This window comes from Molothrus aeneus, chromosome 3 (assembly GCF_037042795.1).
Source record: "Molothrus aeneus isolate 106 chromosome 3, BPBGC_Maene_1.0, whole genome shotgun sequence".
Lineage (NCBI taxonomy): Eukaryota > Metazoa > Chordata > Aves > Passeriformes > Icteridae > Molothrus > Molothrus aeneus.
The window spans coordinates 98,781,935-98,799,589 of NC_089648.1; the positions used below are offsets into that span (position 1 = coordinate 98,781,935).

Consider the following 17,655-nt stretch of genomic DNA (forward strand, 5'->3'; position numbering starts at 1 on the left):
CGCTCACCCCACCTCATGGAGGTTAGAATGTCACGTTCCATCCTCCTTAGATTTCCCCGCACTGTTTGGTGCTGTGTGCTGCGGGACCTCCCCCGGGATTGGCTCCTTGTCACCTGTGGTTCGATGAGAGAAACTTGGCGTGCTTGCTGAAGGCGCTCACTCCTCCTTGGGGAGGCATGGAAGCCCTGTTCAATCTGTCTCTCACAGCATTCCATCCTCCTTGGATTCTCCTTCAGGGGCAGTGGGCTGCGGAACCTCCCTTGGGTTCGGCTCCTTGCCACCTGCGTTTCTCTGTAAGAATGCTGGCGCCCCCGCTGTTGGCGCCTGCTCCTCCCAGAAGAGGCACGGATGAACCAGTCCTGTCTTAGAGCTCGTCCCTCATCGCGTTCCATCTCCCTTAGATACTCCCTCAGTGTTTGGCTGGAAGATCTGCGCAACGTCTGCCGGGATCGGTTCCTTATTGCCCTCGGTTCTATGAAAGAAACCTGGTATTCCTGCTGACGGCGCTTACGCCTCCCTGAGAGGGCACGGATGCGCTGTTTGGTCCTTCGGCCCTTGTCACGAGCAGTGCTCCGAGCCCTGCTCTGCTGCCGTCTCCTGCTCCTTGAGTGGTTGTAGCCCTGGGCCTGCTGGGCCCTGGTGTGGTCATCATGATGCCTCCTTGGATACCTGCTTTGGCTCTTCTCTTGGGCCCTGCCACGGCTGCCCCCACGGCTGCCCCCACGACTGCCACCACAGCTTCTGCTGTGAGACTTGCGGTGCTGGCGTCCTGGGGAATTATGCTGACCTCTTTCTGCAGAGCAGGACCCAGCTTGCTCTCCTGGAGTACGGCTGGCAGAACTGATGGACTCTTCTACAGAGTGCACCTCAGAGTTACTGTCTCCCACCACGTGGAATGTATGTGGAAAAGGTGACTGGCATATCAGGCCCTCCACTCTTCTGTGGAGCCACTCCACCATGCAGTAAAAACAGAAAGGGTGCCAACGCCAGCTCATGGAAGGTTGGTCATTAATGCCCACCCGGCAGATTGGGCAACTTAGGTTCTCCGAAGCACCTGGACGGGCAGCCTGGGATACCTGGCTGGTGCTGGCAGCAAGGGAAGAGGTGCCGCTTTCTGCCAAGTCTTCCTCTGAGGCCATTTTGTTCTGCAAACCAAAGAGATAAGCTGATGTGTTCCCTGGTGCTGGGGACACAATCTGCAGCCAGCAGCAAAGCTACCAAAGTCGAGCCTTAAAGAACTGCCCACTCTGCCTCAGGACAGCACTTGGGCTGCCACCAATGCCAGGGACCATTCTGGGGCAGATGAGTGACACTAGAGTGTCTTGGCATGTTCTAGCTCTTGAGGCAGGATGGTAACTGACCTCTCTGATACATGCAGGCAGGAGCTGGGAGGCTGGGAAAGGAATTCCTGGCCTCTCAGCAGCTGCAGACAGAGCCTGAGTGCATGGCAGATTGGGACCAGTACCCCAGGTCGTGTCAGTGTCCTTGTCCAGCAAATCTTCTTTGTGCCCTCAGAAAGCACACAATGGGATGGGGATCCTTTTTCCCCTCACCCTCAGATGTCTGTCCCCAGTGGAGGAGGCCAGACACTGGGGCCTTTCAGAGCTTCCCCAAGCATCCAAAAGGCTTGTTGTCACACATGTCACAATGACTCCCTGGTGACATTGTGGGGCTTTTGGGGACCACACCCAGAAGACACAAGCTCCAGCCCTAAGGAATGAAAATTTCCAAAATAACTCATCTTACACAGCTGCTCCACTGTCAAGCAAAATCCTAATGCCATATTTTTCATATAAATTCACAGGTTACACTGATCATACTCATCCCTATGTTCTGTTTTAGAAATAAGCCAGCTCAAGGCATTTCTTACCCCTCAGTCAACTTTGCAGGTCAAAAGAGGTGATACTCACTCAAGCAGTCTGTCCAGTGTGCAGCTCCCCAGTAGAGATGGATATAAGTAGAGATGGACATACTGGAGAGTGTCAAGTAAGGGTTCACAAGGATGATGAAGGGTCTAGAACATCTCTTCTACAAAGACAGGGCTAGGAGTGCTGCCTCCAGGCTGTTCAATCTGGAGAAGACTCCATAGGGGATCTTTTCCAGTGTATACCAATAACTGAAAGGAAGGTACAAAGAAGACTGAACTAGGCTCTTTTGAGGGGTGCCCAGAACACAGAACTTCTCTCTAAATATTGGAGAACTTTTTTTTTTACTGTGAGGGTGACCAAGCACTGTCAGGGTGCTTGTGGACTCTCCCTCCTTGGAGATGATACTCAGAAGCTGTCTGGCTGTGATCATGGGCTAATTGGCACTGCTTCCTGGTAGAAACCTGATGTCCCCAGTGTCCCTGCTGCCTTCTGCTGTAATTCTAGGCTCACAGCCTGGCCCTCATCATGATCCCTATTAATTTGATTCTCTCTCTGTATTTGACCTTGAGTGCTGCAGGAGCTCCCCTGAAATGGGTTCTCTGTTGCCTTTCATTCCTTGTAAGAAACTCAACTCCCCACTGCTGTTTCTTGTGCCTCCCATAATAAGCTGGGACTGGCTCTTCTGGGTTTAGAGCTCAGCCCTTGTCATGGAGTAAAACCAATTAAAATGCCACAGGCTTGTCTCAGTCTTGGTTGATCAACAAACTCTTGTTCACAGAATTCTGATAAGCCCAGCTGAAGTAGTCTTGCATTAGCTTCAGCAAAAACACCACTTTCATTTCAGAACTTCCATGTACTCTCAGTCAAAAACAAAACACAAGGCTGGGACTGGTTGCAAGGCCTGGTAGATGATTCAAAGTGGAGCATTTTGTCCTAACCTTTAGTACCCATCCCTACTGACCATACAGGATTTTAAGTATGTTCAGCTTTCCAGGAGAAAGAGTTTAGTTGTTTATACAGCCAATGGCATCCTTGCCTGTATCAGCAATAGTGTGACCAGCAGGACCAGTGCATGATTGTTCCTCTGTACTCAGCACTGCTCAGGCCACACCTTGAATGTTGTGTTCAGTTCTTAGCCCCTCACAAAGACTTTGGGGGGCTGGAGTGAGTCCAGAGAAGGGAGCTCAGAGCTGGGGAAGTGTCTGGTGCACAGATCTGATGAGGAGCAGCTGAGGGAATTGTAGCTGTTTAGCGTGGAGACAAGGAGGCTCAGGGGGACTTCACTGCTCTCTTCAACTACCTGAAAGGAGGTTATGGTCAGGTGGGGCTTGGTTTCTTCTCCCAGGCAAGTAGTGGCAGGATGAGAAGACACAGCCTCAGGCTGTGTCAGGGGAAGTTCAGGTTGGACAGCAGGAACCACGTCTTCTTCGCAAAAACAGTTACCAAGTATTGGAACAGATTACGCCAGGAAATGACTGCCCTGGAAATATTTAAAAGACGTGTAGATGTGGCACTTAGGGATGTGGTTTAGTGGTGGACTTGGCAGAGCTTGATTAACAGCTGAACTTGATCATCTTAAAGGTCTTCTCCAACTTAAACTTCCATGGTTCTAGTGAAATGTATGTGTACATATAGATTGACTTTCCCCACCTACCTTTTAGAATTATCTAATTTAGTTCTGTGTTCACAATACATTTGGGAAATTCCTATATTTCATTTAGTACTTACTGTGCTTGTAACACTTTTCCCTCTTTATGTGCCTTTGTCTCTCCCCTCTGTACCCCCATAGCACAGCCCTTTGTATAATTGCATTGGAATTTTTGCTATTTTCAAAGACCTTTTTTCCTATTAAACCTACCCAAAATGAGTTACTTACTTAACTGATGCTTGCTGCTTTCCAGATTAATCTTCCACTGAATGCAACATACCACATTTTTTTACATGTGTTCAAGTATTTTACAATAATGAAATGTTCTTCTGATGCTTTTAGTGATTGTAACTGATTTTAATCCTAAATTATTGAATATATATCCCATTTGAAGTATTTTAGGTGTGTTCTCTGGGAGGTTTTAAAAAAGCTTATGACTGTAACATTAGAGAACTGTCTGCTGGTGCAGGCTTTAAATAAATTACTTGATCTCATAAAAGCAGCATAAACATTTATTAACAAATCATGACATGGGCTGTTCTTTTCAACACATTTTTTCTTTATGCTTGTTGGAAGTCAAAGAAACTTGTATATGAATGTTATAGCGTGCTGTGGCTGTGTTCCTCCTTTCCACTCTTGCTTCCCCATCCTTGAAGCAGCATGTTTCTGAGACCCACAGCTGTCCCTTTTCAGCTGTAATTCAGTTATAATTAGCTCATTATAAGCATTGCCATTTTCTGTGCTGTCAACAATGTCACTGCTGTAAAAGCAGATTTTCAATAGTACCTGTGCTGTCAGGAAGCTCTCAGGCACTATATATGATTCTCTTTGCAGGATGATGAATTCAATTATTTGTTATTATCCGTTGGTTATAGAGCTTTAGGGAATAAAGAATTCAAAATTATTCTACCTGAATATAGTTTTTGGGTTTTTTTAATAGTTACATATATATATATATATATATATATATTTTTTTTTTTTTTTTTTATTTATTTAATGGTCTTTATTGCATTTCTTAATTGAATAATTTTTTTGAGCAAGAGTTAACTATTTCTTATCTTCTTTTGTATAACCTTTAACTAATTCAGAAGTATTTGAATGGAAACTCAGTAACAACAAGAAGTTTCTTCAGTTTTCTAGTATTTGTACTGAAAGTTAGCCATTGCAGTTGGAATCCAGCTTAGTTCTGGCAGGTCACATTTACAAAAAGCATCAAGCTGTGATGATGTTATTCCCTTTAAAAGACTGACAGCTGGAATTGTAAGCCTCATCTATTCCTGCTCCTGCTGAGATCATTTGGCTTCCCTTTCAGCTGGGGAAGAATTAGTTGTGGAGTGTGACCTGGGGCTGTCACCTCTGCCTCCCAGCACTGCTGAGAGTCCAGGTTCTCTTAAGGACAGCAGTCCCTGTCACGGGACTGCTGAACACCTGTCAGGTGTTCAGTGCACGGTCTGGGTAGGAACGTGTAAGTTTAAACTTCCTAAGGATGACACCTACCATGTCACTGATTGTTCTGTTTCGTGATATTTTTCAGAAATGGAAAAATTTCAGGGTTCAGAAGGCAAGAAGGAAGATGAAGAAAAGAAATATCTTGATGTTATCAGCAACAAAAACATAAAGCTGTCAGAGAGAGTTCTGATCCCTGTCAAGCAATATCCAAAGGTACTGTAAATCTAGTCTAACACTTGTTTGATATTTATTAATAAAATTATGAAAAAGTTGCACACAACCATTTTTATTGAGTCATGATATGCAGGCTTTGTGGTAGTCAAAAAAAAAAAAAGCTTCTATATAAACGTATCTGTTGCATGTTAGCTCAATGTTTTAGCTTCTGTCTCAGGGCCTTTCAATTAAAAGTGAAAATTAAAGTGAATGAGATTTTTTTTCAAATTCAGGTTTGGTTTGTTTTTTTTTTTTTTACATATATCATCCTTTTATAAAATAAAATACCAGTTGCTCAAGAATAAAAGGTTCCAGTAACTCCACAAAGCTTCCTCATAGAAGAGTTGGGGGATTTTCTGCTGTGTAGTAAGTTTTAAAAGATCAAGTATCAGGATTACTGCAGGCTGTGACTGACAATGTTCCATGCTGTTGATAAAAATCAAATGTTTTAGCATCTAAGACTTTCTTATTAGTTCTCATTGCTACATACTTTAATGCAGAAAAAGGATTTTATTTCTTGCAAAATTTAGCTACTCATGGAAAGTTTTTAATTTTGTATTTTATAAGAGATTATTGGTTTTTTTTGGAACTTGGGTGTTTGGTTTTTTTATACCGTTTTTAATTTTACATAAACATTTATTCCAATAGTATTCATTCTGAAATTATAAAGATCTCTATTTGTCTCCAGAGTAGTTTTTCCTTGCTGATTTATTATCACATGGTACATGGTTCACCATTAGCCTTGATTACAATTTGAGCTTTTTGCTTTATACTTTCATCAGAGCAATAAATTACAATTGGTAAAAAGCTCATCAAACAAAATGAAAGATGTAAAAAAAATTGAGATTCAATGATTCCAGCTGACACTTACCTCCTGACTAGTGAATATAAAACTGAGATAATGTAATAATCCAAATGTTAAAGACCTTAGAAACACATACAGTGCTATAAGGAATCACTTTCTTACTGCATAGCCTGAGGTGCTTTGCCTTGATTTGTGGTATTTTGTGTAAATGCTGTAGGTGACCTGAAGTTCTTATTCAGGATGTAATAGTGCTGTAACTTCGTAACAGCAGTGTGATAATTATTCAGAATACTGTTTGATGAAGGTAGTAGAATAAAAGACAAACTGTTTAAAAGACAAAATACTATCATCTATCCAATATAGCACCTGAATGTGATTAAATTAGCTTCATTTACTTTAATGAAAGTGTCAAATTAATGAATAGTAAAAGATATAAGGCATTTTTTACAGCTTTTGAGTGGTGGAGCAAAAGAAATCAGTGTGATGGAAATGAAATACTTATTCAATAATGCAGAATAATCTCTTGCAGGGTTTCTGTAGTTGATTTGCTAGCAATATTCTGTGCTTGGCATGGAATTATTCCCAGAACTGCAGGTTTCCTGATACTTCCTCTAGGAACTATCTTTCAAGGACTGCATTTACACTTAGTATCAAACAGCTGATTGCTCTGAATGAGTGTCTTGTCTTTTCTGAGTAATTGTATACATTAGGCAAATCAGCACACAGCAGTTGCTTCAGCTTGCTTTATAAATAATGAAAAAAACCTAGAAAATAATTAAGAGGATTTGTTTTATATATTTGGTAGAATATGTTAATAATAGCAGTTGATCTGACCTTTTATTTATAAACAGCTAAGATAATTATCATATTATTTCACTTAGGAGTCATTTCTATTTGAAAGATTATTATTATAAATCATTTATTCATTGTTTGCTGATAAGCTTTTTTGGGCAGTGCTAGGTAAGCAGGGTTCTGAAAACATGCAGAAAGTGTCCAAGTGTATACAATTGTTGAAAAAAAATTCTGCCCAGTTAAAAACCATGTAAGACAACAGTTTACAGGCTCTCTGTTTAGGAATGAGGGCAGCTCTTGGAAGACATTTGCACTTACTTTAACTTCATGTAAAAATACAAATTGCTCCAAGGGAACCTTTGGCCTAAAAATTTATTATGGTCTGTAGGCTAAGCTTCAATGACAGCTGTAGAGTCAGCAGCAGCATTTTAAGGTTTGAGCAAAAGTTAACACAAAATGCTTCTAGTGGCTAAATAGTTCTTGAAGTTGCAGAATAAGCCTTATGAAATTGTCTCTACTCAAGTGTCCACAGTCTGGTGCAGACAAAAGGAAAAGAATATGAAAGGCTGTGATTAGCAACAGCTGTCTTATGTTACCAGCTGGTAAAGACACAGGCCTCTTTCCTCTGCTCTAGAATAGGGATCTAAATTAGAGATGGGGTGTTAGTTGATACACCAGCAATGATCTCTTCAAAGATTAATTATCTTAAATACCAGTAGCCCAGGTAAAAACAGCATCTCATTTACACACACTCCTCTATGCAGCAGATATTTTTAATCAATCCAGTCACAATTTCTCTTGAAATAGTGATGCAATGTCTTTGTTGATCCTTCTTTCTGTCCCATAATGCCTTTTTTTTAAATTAACTTTCATGATATGTGAATTCCAACTAAGGCTTGCATGAAAATACTTCAGGGTTTGTTTAAAAAGACTTCAGCATAGATCAGTGTGAATTTATTTCCAATACATCAGATATAGGAAAAGAGTGGGTTATTAAAAAAATAAAAAAAAACCCAAAAAATCTGAAATTATCTTGTTGCTGAGAAACAAAAGTAATGGTTTAGACACTTGGTGGGAAATGTTGTCATTTGCATGACAATACAGATTTTTGCCGTTTACTTTCTTGTAGTTTGGCTTTTGCTGTTTTCTGTAGTTCCTACCTTTTTCTGTGATAACTCGTTTAAGGAGCATTTAAACTGGGCTTTGAAAATTTGTTCCTTTGCACAGTTTAAGAATTTGAGAGCTTGTTTAAAGCCTCAGCTTCATGTAGCACATAAAATAGGAAGTTCTTCTTTGCAAACTTGTCTAGTACACATTGTAAATTAAAATATTGCCGACTTTGGTGAAATTCTGCCCTCATTATCCCTGCCTTCAGCTCAGCTGGGTTTCAGCCATTTAGGAATAGCTCAGTTTGTTAATTTCTTTTGCTTTCTGTGAGTGCAGATATATGAAATAGCTGACGAGTTAAAAGTAAACAGTATGTGTATAAAAGTCTTAAATATTGCAGTGCATCTTGGTTTGACCTCAACCAGCAACCAAGCCCCATGCAGATATTCACTCACTCCTGCACCAGTGGGATGGGAGAGAAATGGAATAGTGACAGTGGGCTGAGACAAAAGACTTTAATAGCTAAAGCAAAAGTTGTGCATGGAAGTGAAGCAAAATCAGGAATGTCTTCACTGCTTCCCATGGATAGGCAGGTGTTCAGCCATCTCCAGGGAACAGGGCCCATCATAGCTAATGGCGACTTGGGAAGACAAATGCTGTCATTCCAGATGTCTCCTCCTTCTCCCACCTTTATATGCTGGGCATGACACTGTATGGTTTGGGATATCCTGTTGGTGTTTGGGGTCAGCTGTGTGTCCTCCCAGCTTCTTGAGAACCCCCCAGCCTCCTTGCAGGTCAGGTTGGGTGAGGAGTAGAAAAGCCTTGACACTGTAAATGCTGCTCAGCAATATCAAAAACATCTGTATTATATCAACATTATTTTCAGCACAAATTCAAGCACAGATCCAGACTTTGAAGAAAGTGATCTCTACCCCAGCCAAAACCAGCACAGCCTCTGTTACTGTTTTAAAGATTCAGCACCAAATATTGTTAGTTTATATTGTTTTATGCTTCATAAACCCATGGCTTCAAGCAAATAAATTAGACCAACTCAGCAGCGCTAAAGAATTCATTGTGAAGGGTGAACTTTTTTCATTCTGGCTTTGTCTAACTCAGACAAGTAACATGATTTTTATTTAGCATTCTCATTCTTTCATGTGTTGTTTCTCTCAACCTGATAGTTGCTGTTGTGCTTTCAAAACAACTGATGTAATATTAATCATCTGCAGGTGATTTGTGTGTTTAGTTCACTTTTAAGTAAGATATGAAGAATAAGATATACTAATATGTCAATTAAATGGAATGACAAGAAAATAGAAAATTGCAAAGGGAAGTGGGACCTGGGCTGTTAGTGAGCTGAATGAGTAGCCATGACTTCTCTCTGTTATTTATATTGTTTTAATGAAATAAGTACCTTGTTGTTGCATAAGGCAGGAGGAACATTTGATCCATCACTAATCCTGTAGATGTTTCAGGAGATTATAAAAACTCCAGCATTTTTATAAAAGGAATAAGGGCAAAGTATCTAACTACAGAATGGAGATTTTTACTTGCCTTGCCAGTGTTTTTTCCTCCTATGTAAGACAAGAAAAGCCTTTTTACTTGGCAAGATTCTGGAATTTAGACTGATGCCAGACTAAATCTAAAGATTTCACTGGTTTGGTATTTCAACTGAGTTCTTTAAAGAGAAGCCTGAACATTGGAAGACAGAAAATTATTAATTTACATGAAGTGTGTTGTACTGAAATTGATCCTATATAGTTGTATAAATAAAGAATGCTTTCTCATATATCTTGAGAGATTTCTATCCCAACCTGGTCTTAATGAAATAACTGAATGTGCATCTTCGTAACAAAATAATGCCTTTACCTTTATAAATGTGTGGAGAAGTTTCAAGTTTCCTTTTTAGTTGAGGCCAATTAAATTTTCAAATTAAAGTGTAATTGTCACTCAGAATCTCTGATCTACACAGCACCAGAAATAATAGGGGCAAAAACTTCAGGTACTGTGTTTAATCTGGAATTTATTAGTAATTGATTTTTCCATTAAATGCCAATTTCTGGAGCCACTGATATACAGAAAATTATTCCAGAAAATTTATATAAAGTGTACTTAAGATTCATAAAAATCTAATGAAAAGATACTTCAACAAATTTTATTCAGTGGTGAAATACCAGGCCCTATTAAGCACTCAGATATTAGAAGAGGGGTCTTTTAAGTTTTCTAATATCTCAGTTCTGCTTCTTACCAAATTCCCTATTAATGTATAGTTTCAATTTTGATCATTAATTATATTTTAGACAGACCAGCAGAAATATTTCAAAATTCAAATTATAGTTTTTCAGGATTGTTGACTGTTGTTGTTCTATTTCTAGAGTCCCATATTGTTATTGTCAGATTTCTAAAGTCCATACCTCCTTGGTGTGTTCTAATAGCTGCAGACCTTCACAGCACAGACTCCTTCTTCTGCATCTTGTTCTCTCTCAGTTCTGGGCTCCTCCAAGGCTTTCCCTGACTGGCTAACCCACCCCCTTTTTATCCCAGTTATCTTCATTGGTCACAGCTGCAGCCCAATTAAGGACATCACAGCTGCAGCCCATCAAGGGCAACTGGGACCTCCCGGGGCAAAGCCTATACACAGATATTCAAGTACAATACATTTCCTCTACTATATTTCCCCCTTTTCTTTTACTTACAGAACCAGGTTTTACATACAATACTTCAATTACAATACACACATTTCCCCATGACTCACAGGCCATATACAACACACATAGCTCCTTGCTCAAAGGCCATACTCTTTCACAGCTCTTTGACCCAAAGGCTATGTTCTTTCACAGCTCTTGGCTGTCTCATCTTCTGCCAAATACCACCACAGCGCTTGGCTGTCTCATCTTCTGCTAACTATCACATTGGGGTTACCAATTGTTGTTGTTCTATTTCTAGAGTCTCATATTGTTGTTATCAGATTTCTAAAGTCCATACCTCCTCGGTGTATTCTCATGGCTGCAGATCTTCACAGCACAGACTCCTTCTTCTGCATGCTGTTCTCTCTCAATTCAGAGCTCCTCCAAGGCTTTCCCTGACTGGCCAACCCACCCCCTTTTATCCCAGTTGTCTTCATTGGTCACAGCTGCAGCCCAATTAAGGACATCACAGCTGCAGCCCATCAAGGACAACTGGGACCTCCTGGGGCAAAGCCTATACACAGATATTCAAGTACAGATATTCAAGTACAATACATTTCCTCTACTATAGTTGACTTTTTTTGCTTCAAATAAATAGTTATAACCAAGATATTTTCTTTAAATCCCTTCCTGTATGAACTGTCCAACTAGTTCTGAAAAGTGAAATGAAATATGTGAACACTTGAAGAGAGGAAAGTTGGAAAAGTAGTTACCTTCCTGTACTTAAGCTGAGAGAAGAGGCAAAACTTCTCAAACCTCAAAACTCATTCTACTTCTCTGAAATTTTCTTGCAAGTGGTGCAATTCTGCTATTTAGTGCAGTTTTTCAGTATTTCTGATAGTACTCAAGACCCAAAATAGATACAAATCTTCTGTTCCATTTGATGCCAACAGACATCTGGAAAGTCTAGACAAATACTTTAATTGTACTTTCAGTAAAATACAGAAAAAAAATAACACACAATTTGTGTTTCCCCCCCTGACTTACTTAGGACCTGATATTTCATCCATCTCTCTACTTACTATTCCAGGTAAGTTTAGGAAATGAACCCTGAGTCTAATGTTTCTAGGACCAATGCCAATCTTGTGGAGCTCTTGAATGGTTACAGGAGATACCTTTTATTATATAAAAATAATTTCTGTCCCCATTTTTGTTAATGTTTTATTTGTTTTCCTAACACTGCTGTTGAAATCAGCTCTGACAGCATTAGCTACCTTCTTTATCATGCTGAGAAATGCTGCTCTGTTCAGACCTCTTTAAAAATTGTTTCATAAAATTGTTCCTGACTGCAGAGAATAAAGAATATTCCAACTAGAATTTAGAGATTTGCCTTTCTGTTTCATTTAACTATCCATGGCTATATAAATCTTTAGCAGTGTAATTAAAACAGCATTAACATAGTTAAAAACAAGTAGTACAAAAAAATATTCCCAACATTAGGGCTTCTTTCCCTACCTTTGATTGCATGATGGTGAAAGATTTCTCACGAGGTATCTTCCCTTTATTTATGCATGAAAATACATAGTCCAGCCTTCATCCTTTATTGTTTTCTTCCTAAACTCATTCTTGAAATTACAGGCAGGGACACAAAATTGCTGCTTAGTGATTTACTGGGATTTACTCAGTGCTGTTAGAGTGGTATTGCCTTCCATATTTCAAGGCAGACTTTTAGAGTAGTTGGAATTTACCGTTTCCTATTGCAGAGCACTCAAAGGCAAAAACTAAGATGGAAACACCCTTTGTACTCAATACATTTAATAAGTACACTGGTCTTTCTCCAAGGAGCTGAGTGTCTAGAAAACACAATGTAGGTAGAAAACGGGACAAATAAAATATGAGCAGGAGAAAGTTGGTAGCTGGTAGGAGCTATGTGAAATCCAGACAAGTCCTAGCCACTGCCCTTTGGGAATGTTGGTCATGACTCATGTTTTCTAGGCCACCAAAAGTCTTACATTCCTCTCTATTATTCTTCATTATTCCTGTTTGAGGGGGAAAGAAAAATATAATTTTTAACACCACTTTAATAAAATAAGTGTGAGAGTGGGCAAAAATTCACCCTCCTTAAACGAACAGCTTTAATCAGGAGCATGATTTCATGTTAATAAAACACTGGTTGTGTATGATTGATTGTGGACACTTGCTCAACATATGCCCAAAGATACTTGGGGTTTTCTTTGCAATTACAGCAGCATTGTTTCTTTCTCTGCTCTTGGTATTAATGAATTATTTGAGGGCTAAACTTTGTCTTTAGTATCATCAGTACAAATTCAGTATTTTCAAAGGAATCTGCTTTTGGAATCTGAGGGGAGTTCAGCAAGCAAGTCTGTTGATGGTTTATGATAAATAGAATCTACCTCACTTCCACTTAATCTATGTTGCCTCTTAAGGACTAAAAAAGATAGTGAACAGTAAAAATTAAACTTTGTGTCTAAATACACAGAGAATCATATCTACTAAAGCTTTCAAATTGGACCTATGCTTTGTGAGAACTGTAAAGCAAGCTGTTGGTTAGAGTGAGATTTTTCACAGTACCTTTGACTTCAGCAGGAGCAGAACTAAGCCAATGATTTGTGTACTGATCAAAAAGCTCACCTATTTGTGATCAGGTTTGGATGACTTGTTACTACTTTTTTTCCTTCTAGCTTTTAACAGGATCAGTTGCCAGTTACATTAGTTAACATTTATAACATCAACATCTTAAAATTGCAGGGCAGTAGAGGAGAAGACTTTATGGCAAATTGGTTCTATTATGTGTCTGGGCTTTTCTATGTCCTTAGAAATTCAAGTTTGAAAAACTTGAAGTGTGTGCAAGCAATAGGTAGAACATTGTAGTGCTATCAACACTTCTTCTAGCACAAATCCCAAACACAGCACCTTACTGTCTGTAATGAAGAAAATTAACTCCAGTCAGCCATATCCAATACAGCTTTCCCATTTGAAATGCCGCTGTCATAAAGGATGTGAGATTTTACTTATTTTAGTTGTGGTACTATTTCATATACATATTTTTTAATAACAACAGTAATATTTTTAATAAGGAAATATAGTGCAGCATAAATGTCATGAATTTTTTTAATGTTACTGTCTTATGTGTTAGCAGAGAATGAGAGAACAGTAAACTGATAACTTTAAGCAAAGTAGGGTTTAAAGAATGTTTTGGAAGCTTGTTAAAGTTGCTGTTAAAACAGTTACTTCCTTTCAAACATTGAAAAAAGATCCAGTATTTAAAGGAAAAAATGCACGTCAGGTGCTTCAAAATTGCTGCAACAGGTTGCTGCTGGTCATTTTTTCTTATACCTCCATTATTCTAGTCTAAACTGATCAAACATTTTGTAAGTGAAGAATCTATGTGGGCTAATCAGTTCTTGAAAGAAAATACATTGTTTCATCTTACACAGACATTCCTGAAGTCTTTTTTTACCTCTTGAAGCTGAAGATGAAATCTGTTTTGTGGCTTTTCAGGCTTTTTCCTCTGTTGAAGTAGTGCTATAAGATCACTTCAAAGTAGTCATTAATGTAATTTCTAATAACTCTCATCTAATTTTTGAAAATTACTTATAAAATATTAACACAAGAGATAATACTCTGCCTTGATCCTTTTGCAATAGACCTGATGACTAGACAGGAGGTAATAGAGCTCATCATGGAACAGTTCAAATTTCAGTGGTGCCTAAGTACACAAGCAGTTCCTTGAACTTCAGAGCTAAGGAAGCTTTTTTGAGCGTGTCTGTGTCTTTTGCTTAGCTGTGAGCTCTGATTTGATGTTTTGCTGATGGATATAATGACAAAAATTTTGTCTTCTATGGATTTTCTGATCTCCTATGGCATGAGCATAAGGCACAGCCTTTGCCTCAGTTTGAACATGTTCTTCTATCCAGCTCTATGTGTTCTCAAGCTTCAAAGATCTTACTTGTCTTTGAAATAGCTTCCTCTTGCAAACTGAGCTGAAGTCAAGCTCTGAGGTCAATAGTTTCTAGGGAAAAAGACTGCACAAGGTCGATGTTCACCTTGCCTTGATTCCCTATGAAAGGCTTGGAAACGACATGGCCCTGTGGGTCATGTATGACTCCTCACACAGGAGAAGGCCAATTACAGCAACAAGAACGTACAAGCAGCCTTCTCCAGAGCCTGTGTGCCCCAAGCAGAGTGACTGTGAATTTTCTGGACCAGTTAGTTCAGTGACAAAGTTTCCTCCTCTTCAGGACTGTCCTTCGAATAGTTTTATAACTCCTTTGCAGCGTCATAGATTTTGGTGGCTTTCTTGCTGTTTCTAATGCTTCTTACACATCATCAGAAAACTTTAAAACATCTTGGCATGTGGAGGAATATGGTAATGAAAGAAATTTATGCTGAAAATGCTCTTACTTGCTGAGTTGCAGATATTAAGCCTAGAGCATGTTTGACCTCAGCCACCTTCTTTCCTGTTTTGCTTTTTACTCACATTGAGCAAACAAAATAAACAGGTGACACTTCCACATAATACAAATGCAAAGGATATGTTCTAATAGTGAAGAAATCTGTTTCATAAATCTATCTTTCATGTTTTTAATAGAATACATGCATATATATGTGTGTGTTTGTGTTTTATAAAAATTTATTAAAAACGTGCCTTCCATTTTTAGCCCACATGGCTTGGTAGTAGGATCAATATATAAACATTTGCAGGAGCACAAAGAATCAATTGCAAGCACGTTCACTTGATAGAATTAGGTTTTCTATTAACAGTAGAACCACCAATTTATCTGTGGTTACCACAGGTTATCTTTGGGTTTTTTTAACTGTTACATATCTGTGGTTTGGGATTGTGAGTCAGAAGGAAAATACTACATACTGAGAGGAAACCATGGCATCCCTCTTTCATTTCAAGAAATGTAGCAATTCAGAGTTTTGTCATTCACATGTTCTTAAAAGAAGACAAGGAGGAGACAAGTCTTCTGTCACTTTTCCTAGATATGAAGTCGCAGTTTTGTTTCAACAGGATGAATTTAGAACAGGTGACAACTGTAGCAAAAATGTGTTTCCATCTACCTTCTGAGATCATAATCCTGTTACTGAGATAAGGAGTGGGTAGCGCTAAGGTAAATATTGTCACCTATGACTTATTCTACTACGAGAAATGTTCACCATGGCATACATAGCATAATTGCACACCATTTGCTCACTAATCACTGGTTTCCAAGCTGATAGACCATCTACTGATGAGAGAAACTGTTTATTGTCTATGTCAACTCAGCAAGAGAGAATTAGATCTTCTTCACCTGGTTTATTTTACCCAAGGAAAATTCACTGAAGCAATGCTTAATGCAATATTAAAAGAAAAATTACACAGCCTATAGAGAATTGTTCAATAAGAATAAACACGTTTCTCAGAAGTTAAAGAAATCTTGAATAAGTTATTTCTCTGTCATTTATTAAGGAAAAAAAAACCCTGATGGGTAGCAGAAACCAGAAAAAGACCTTTTTTTCTGAAAGAGAACAATTTATTACTGCTTTTGCAGCAATAAATTCTTGCTTTTTTTTTTATATACTGGGATATTGTTTCAGATTTTATAGCCTTAGGCTGCTCCTTATCACATTGCTTTAAATACTTATTTTTATGATTGAGTGAAAGTGGAATTTGGAAGAAATAGAATTCTTTCTGTGTAAGCTGTAAAACTTTATCTCAGTTACTCACATAGGTACCAGATACTGTAAATGTGTAACTTTAAATATAAATAAGAAAGTGGATATAATTAAGACCATGTTTTATGTCATGTCCCAACATGATGCAAGTGCTTTTTTGTTTTGGTAATTTTTAGACCCAGGAATCTGCATTCTCAGTGAAGCATGTCCAGTGAATTGTCTTGTTGCCTAAAAATAACCAATATACTGAAGTGGGCAGGTTATCTGCAGATTTCCAAGGTATCCAGTATTTCAACAGATATCAGAAATCACAGCATATTTTTCTAGATAAATGTGTTCATATATGAAAATTAAAACACTGATGTTTGGTAGCTTTATTGCCAAAACATCACCTGACATTTGCTGCTTATGAAACTCTCTTCTTACGCATGAAACTATTTAGATATTTCTTTAATGGAAACCTCAGTTTTCCAGAAAACCCTGATATCCTGTCTGGGTGGGAAAGTAGTGAAGATGGTCATTATATGCAGCAATTATTGTCTCTGAACTTTGCAAAAATAAGCACTTTTAAGTCCAAGCATATACATCACATTTCGGATGGGTTTTGTCTTCCTGAATTGTCTTGCTTTAGTTACAAGTTGTTTGCGATTTACACCATGTAGCAGACACAGGAGTTACAAAATTTAAAAGTGATTTAAAATTTAAGCCATTTTTAGGAAAGTGTCACTAATGAAGCCATTAACAACTCTGTTGTGTGCTCCTGGAAGAGTCACTAACTAACATAGAGCAGAATTATAAACCCTGGAATGAGGGGTTCATAATGTAAGTGCTGACACTAACAGAACTGTAGCACAGAAGTGGTGTCACTGCAATTAGCTTAGTGCTTGTACAAATCATGTTGTATTATTCTTCCAGCCTCTGCAAGAAGAGATAGTTTATTTCTTTCAGGTATAATTGCATTTGTCACATTTTTTAATATTTTAGAAATGATACAAGCATGAAAAGGCAAGATGACTTTCAGAGCACTATTATGCTTTTTGGAATCTCAGTAGAGGGAAGAGATGATGGGGGAAAAAGTGGAAAACAAAAACAAAGCTATCAAGTTTTCAGATATTTTCAATCTTTTTTTTTAAGGATTCCTTTTCAGAAGAAAATAATAGGATGATGGGTACAGAAAAAGTGTTCTCTCATGGATATACTGGCAGGATGACATACAGGGAGGAGGGAATCTCTACAAATCCTCTCATGATTGTTCTTCAATGAAGAGAGAAAATTCTATTTTTGTTCCCTAGGAGCAGATTACCAGAACACACCATGTCTCTGCAAGGATGTGTTTCGTTAGGCTCAAGCTCACAGCCAAGTGCCTGGAGTCAGTTGTGTCTGCAGGAGCAGAGCTAGGTGCATTAGTGCTCCACAATGCTGAATTTGTCCTCTTGGTCTGAAAGTTGACTCAGACTGCTCTAG

At 38.7% G+C, this 17,655-nt stretch overlaps 1 protein-coding gene across 7 annotated transcripts in view; it reads left to right on the plus strand.

Moving 5' to 3' along the window:
- KHDRBS2 (KH RNA binding domain containing, signal transduction associated 2) overlaps window positions 1-17,655 on the plus strand; it is a 336,355-nt gene that overhangs the window by 54,945 nt on the left and 263,755 nt on the right. For all 7 annotated transcript variants that reach the window (XR_010783412.1, XR_010783411.1, XR_010783413.1 and 4 more), the window contains exon 2: window positions 5,051-5,178. Coding sequence is in view for 1 of the 7 variants with exons in the window: in XM_066547470.1 (XP_066403567.1) it covers window positions 5,051-5,178 (128 nt within the window). In the remaining 6 variants the exon portion in view is untranslated. The remainder of the gene's footprint in view (window positions 1-5,050; window positions 5,179-17,655) is intronic.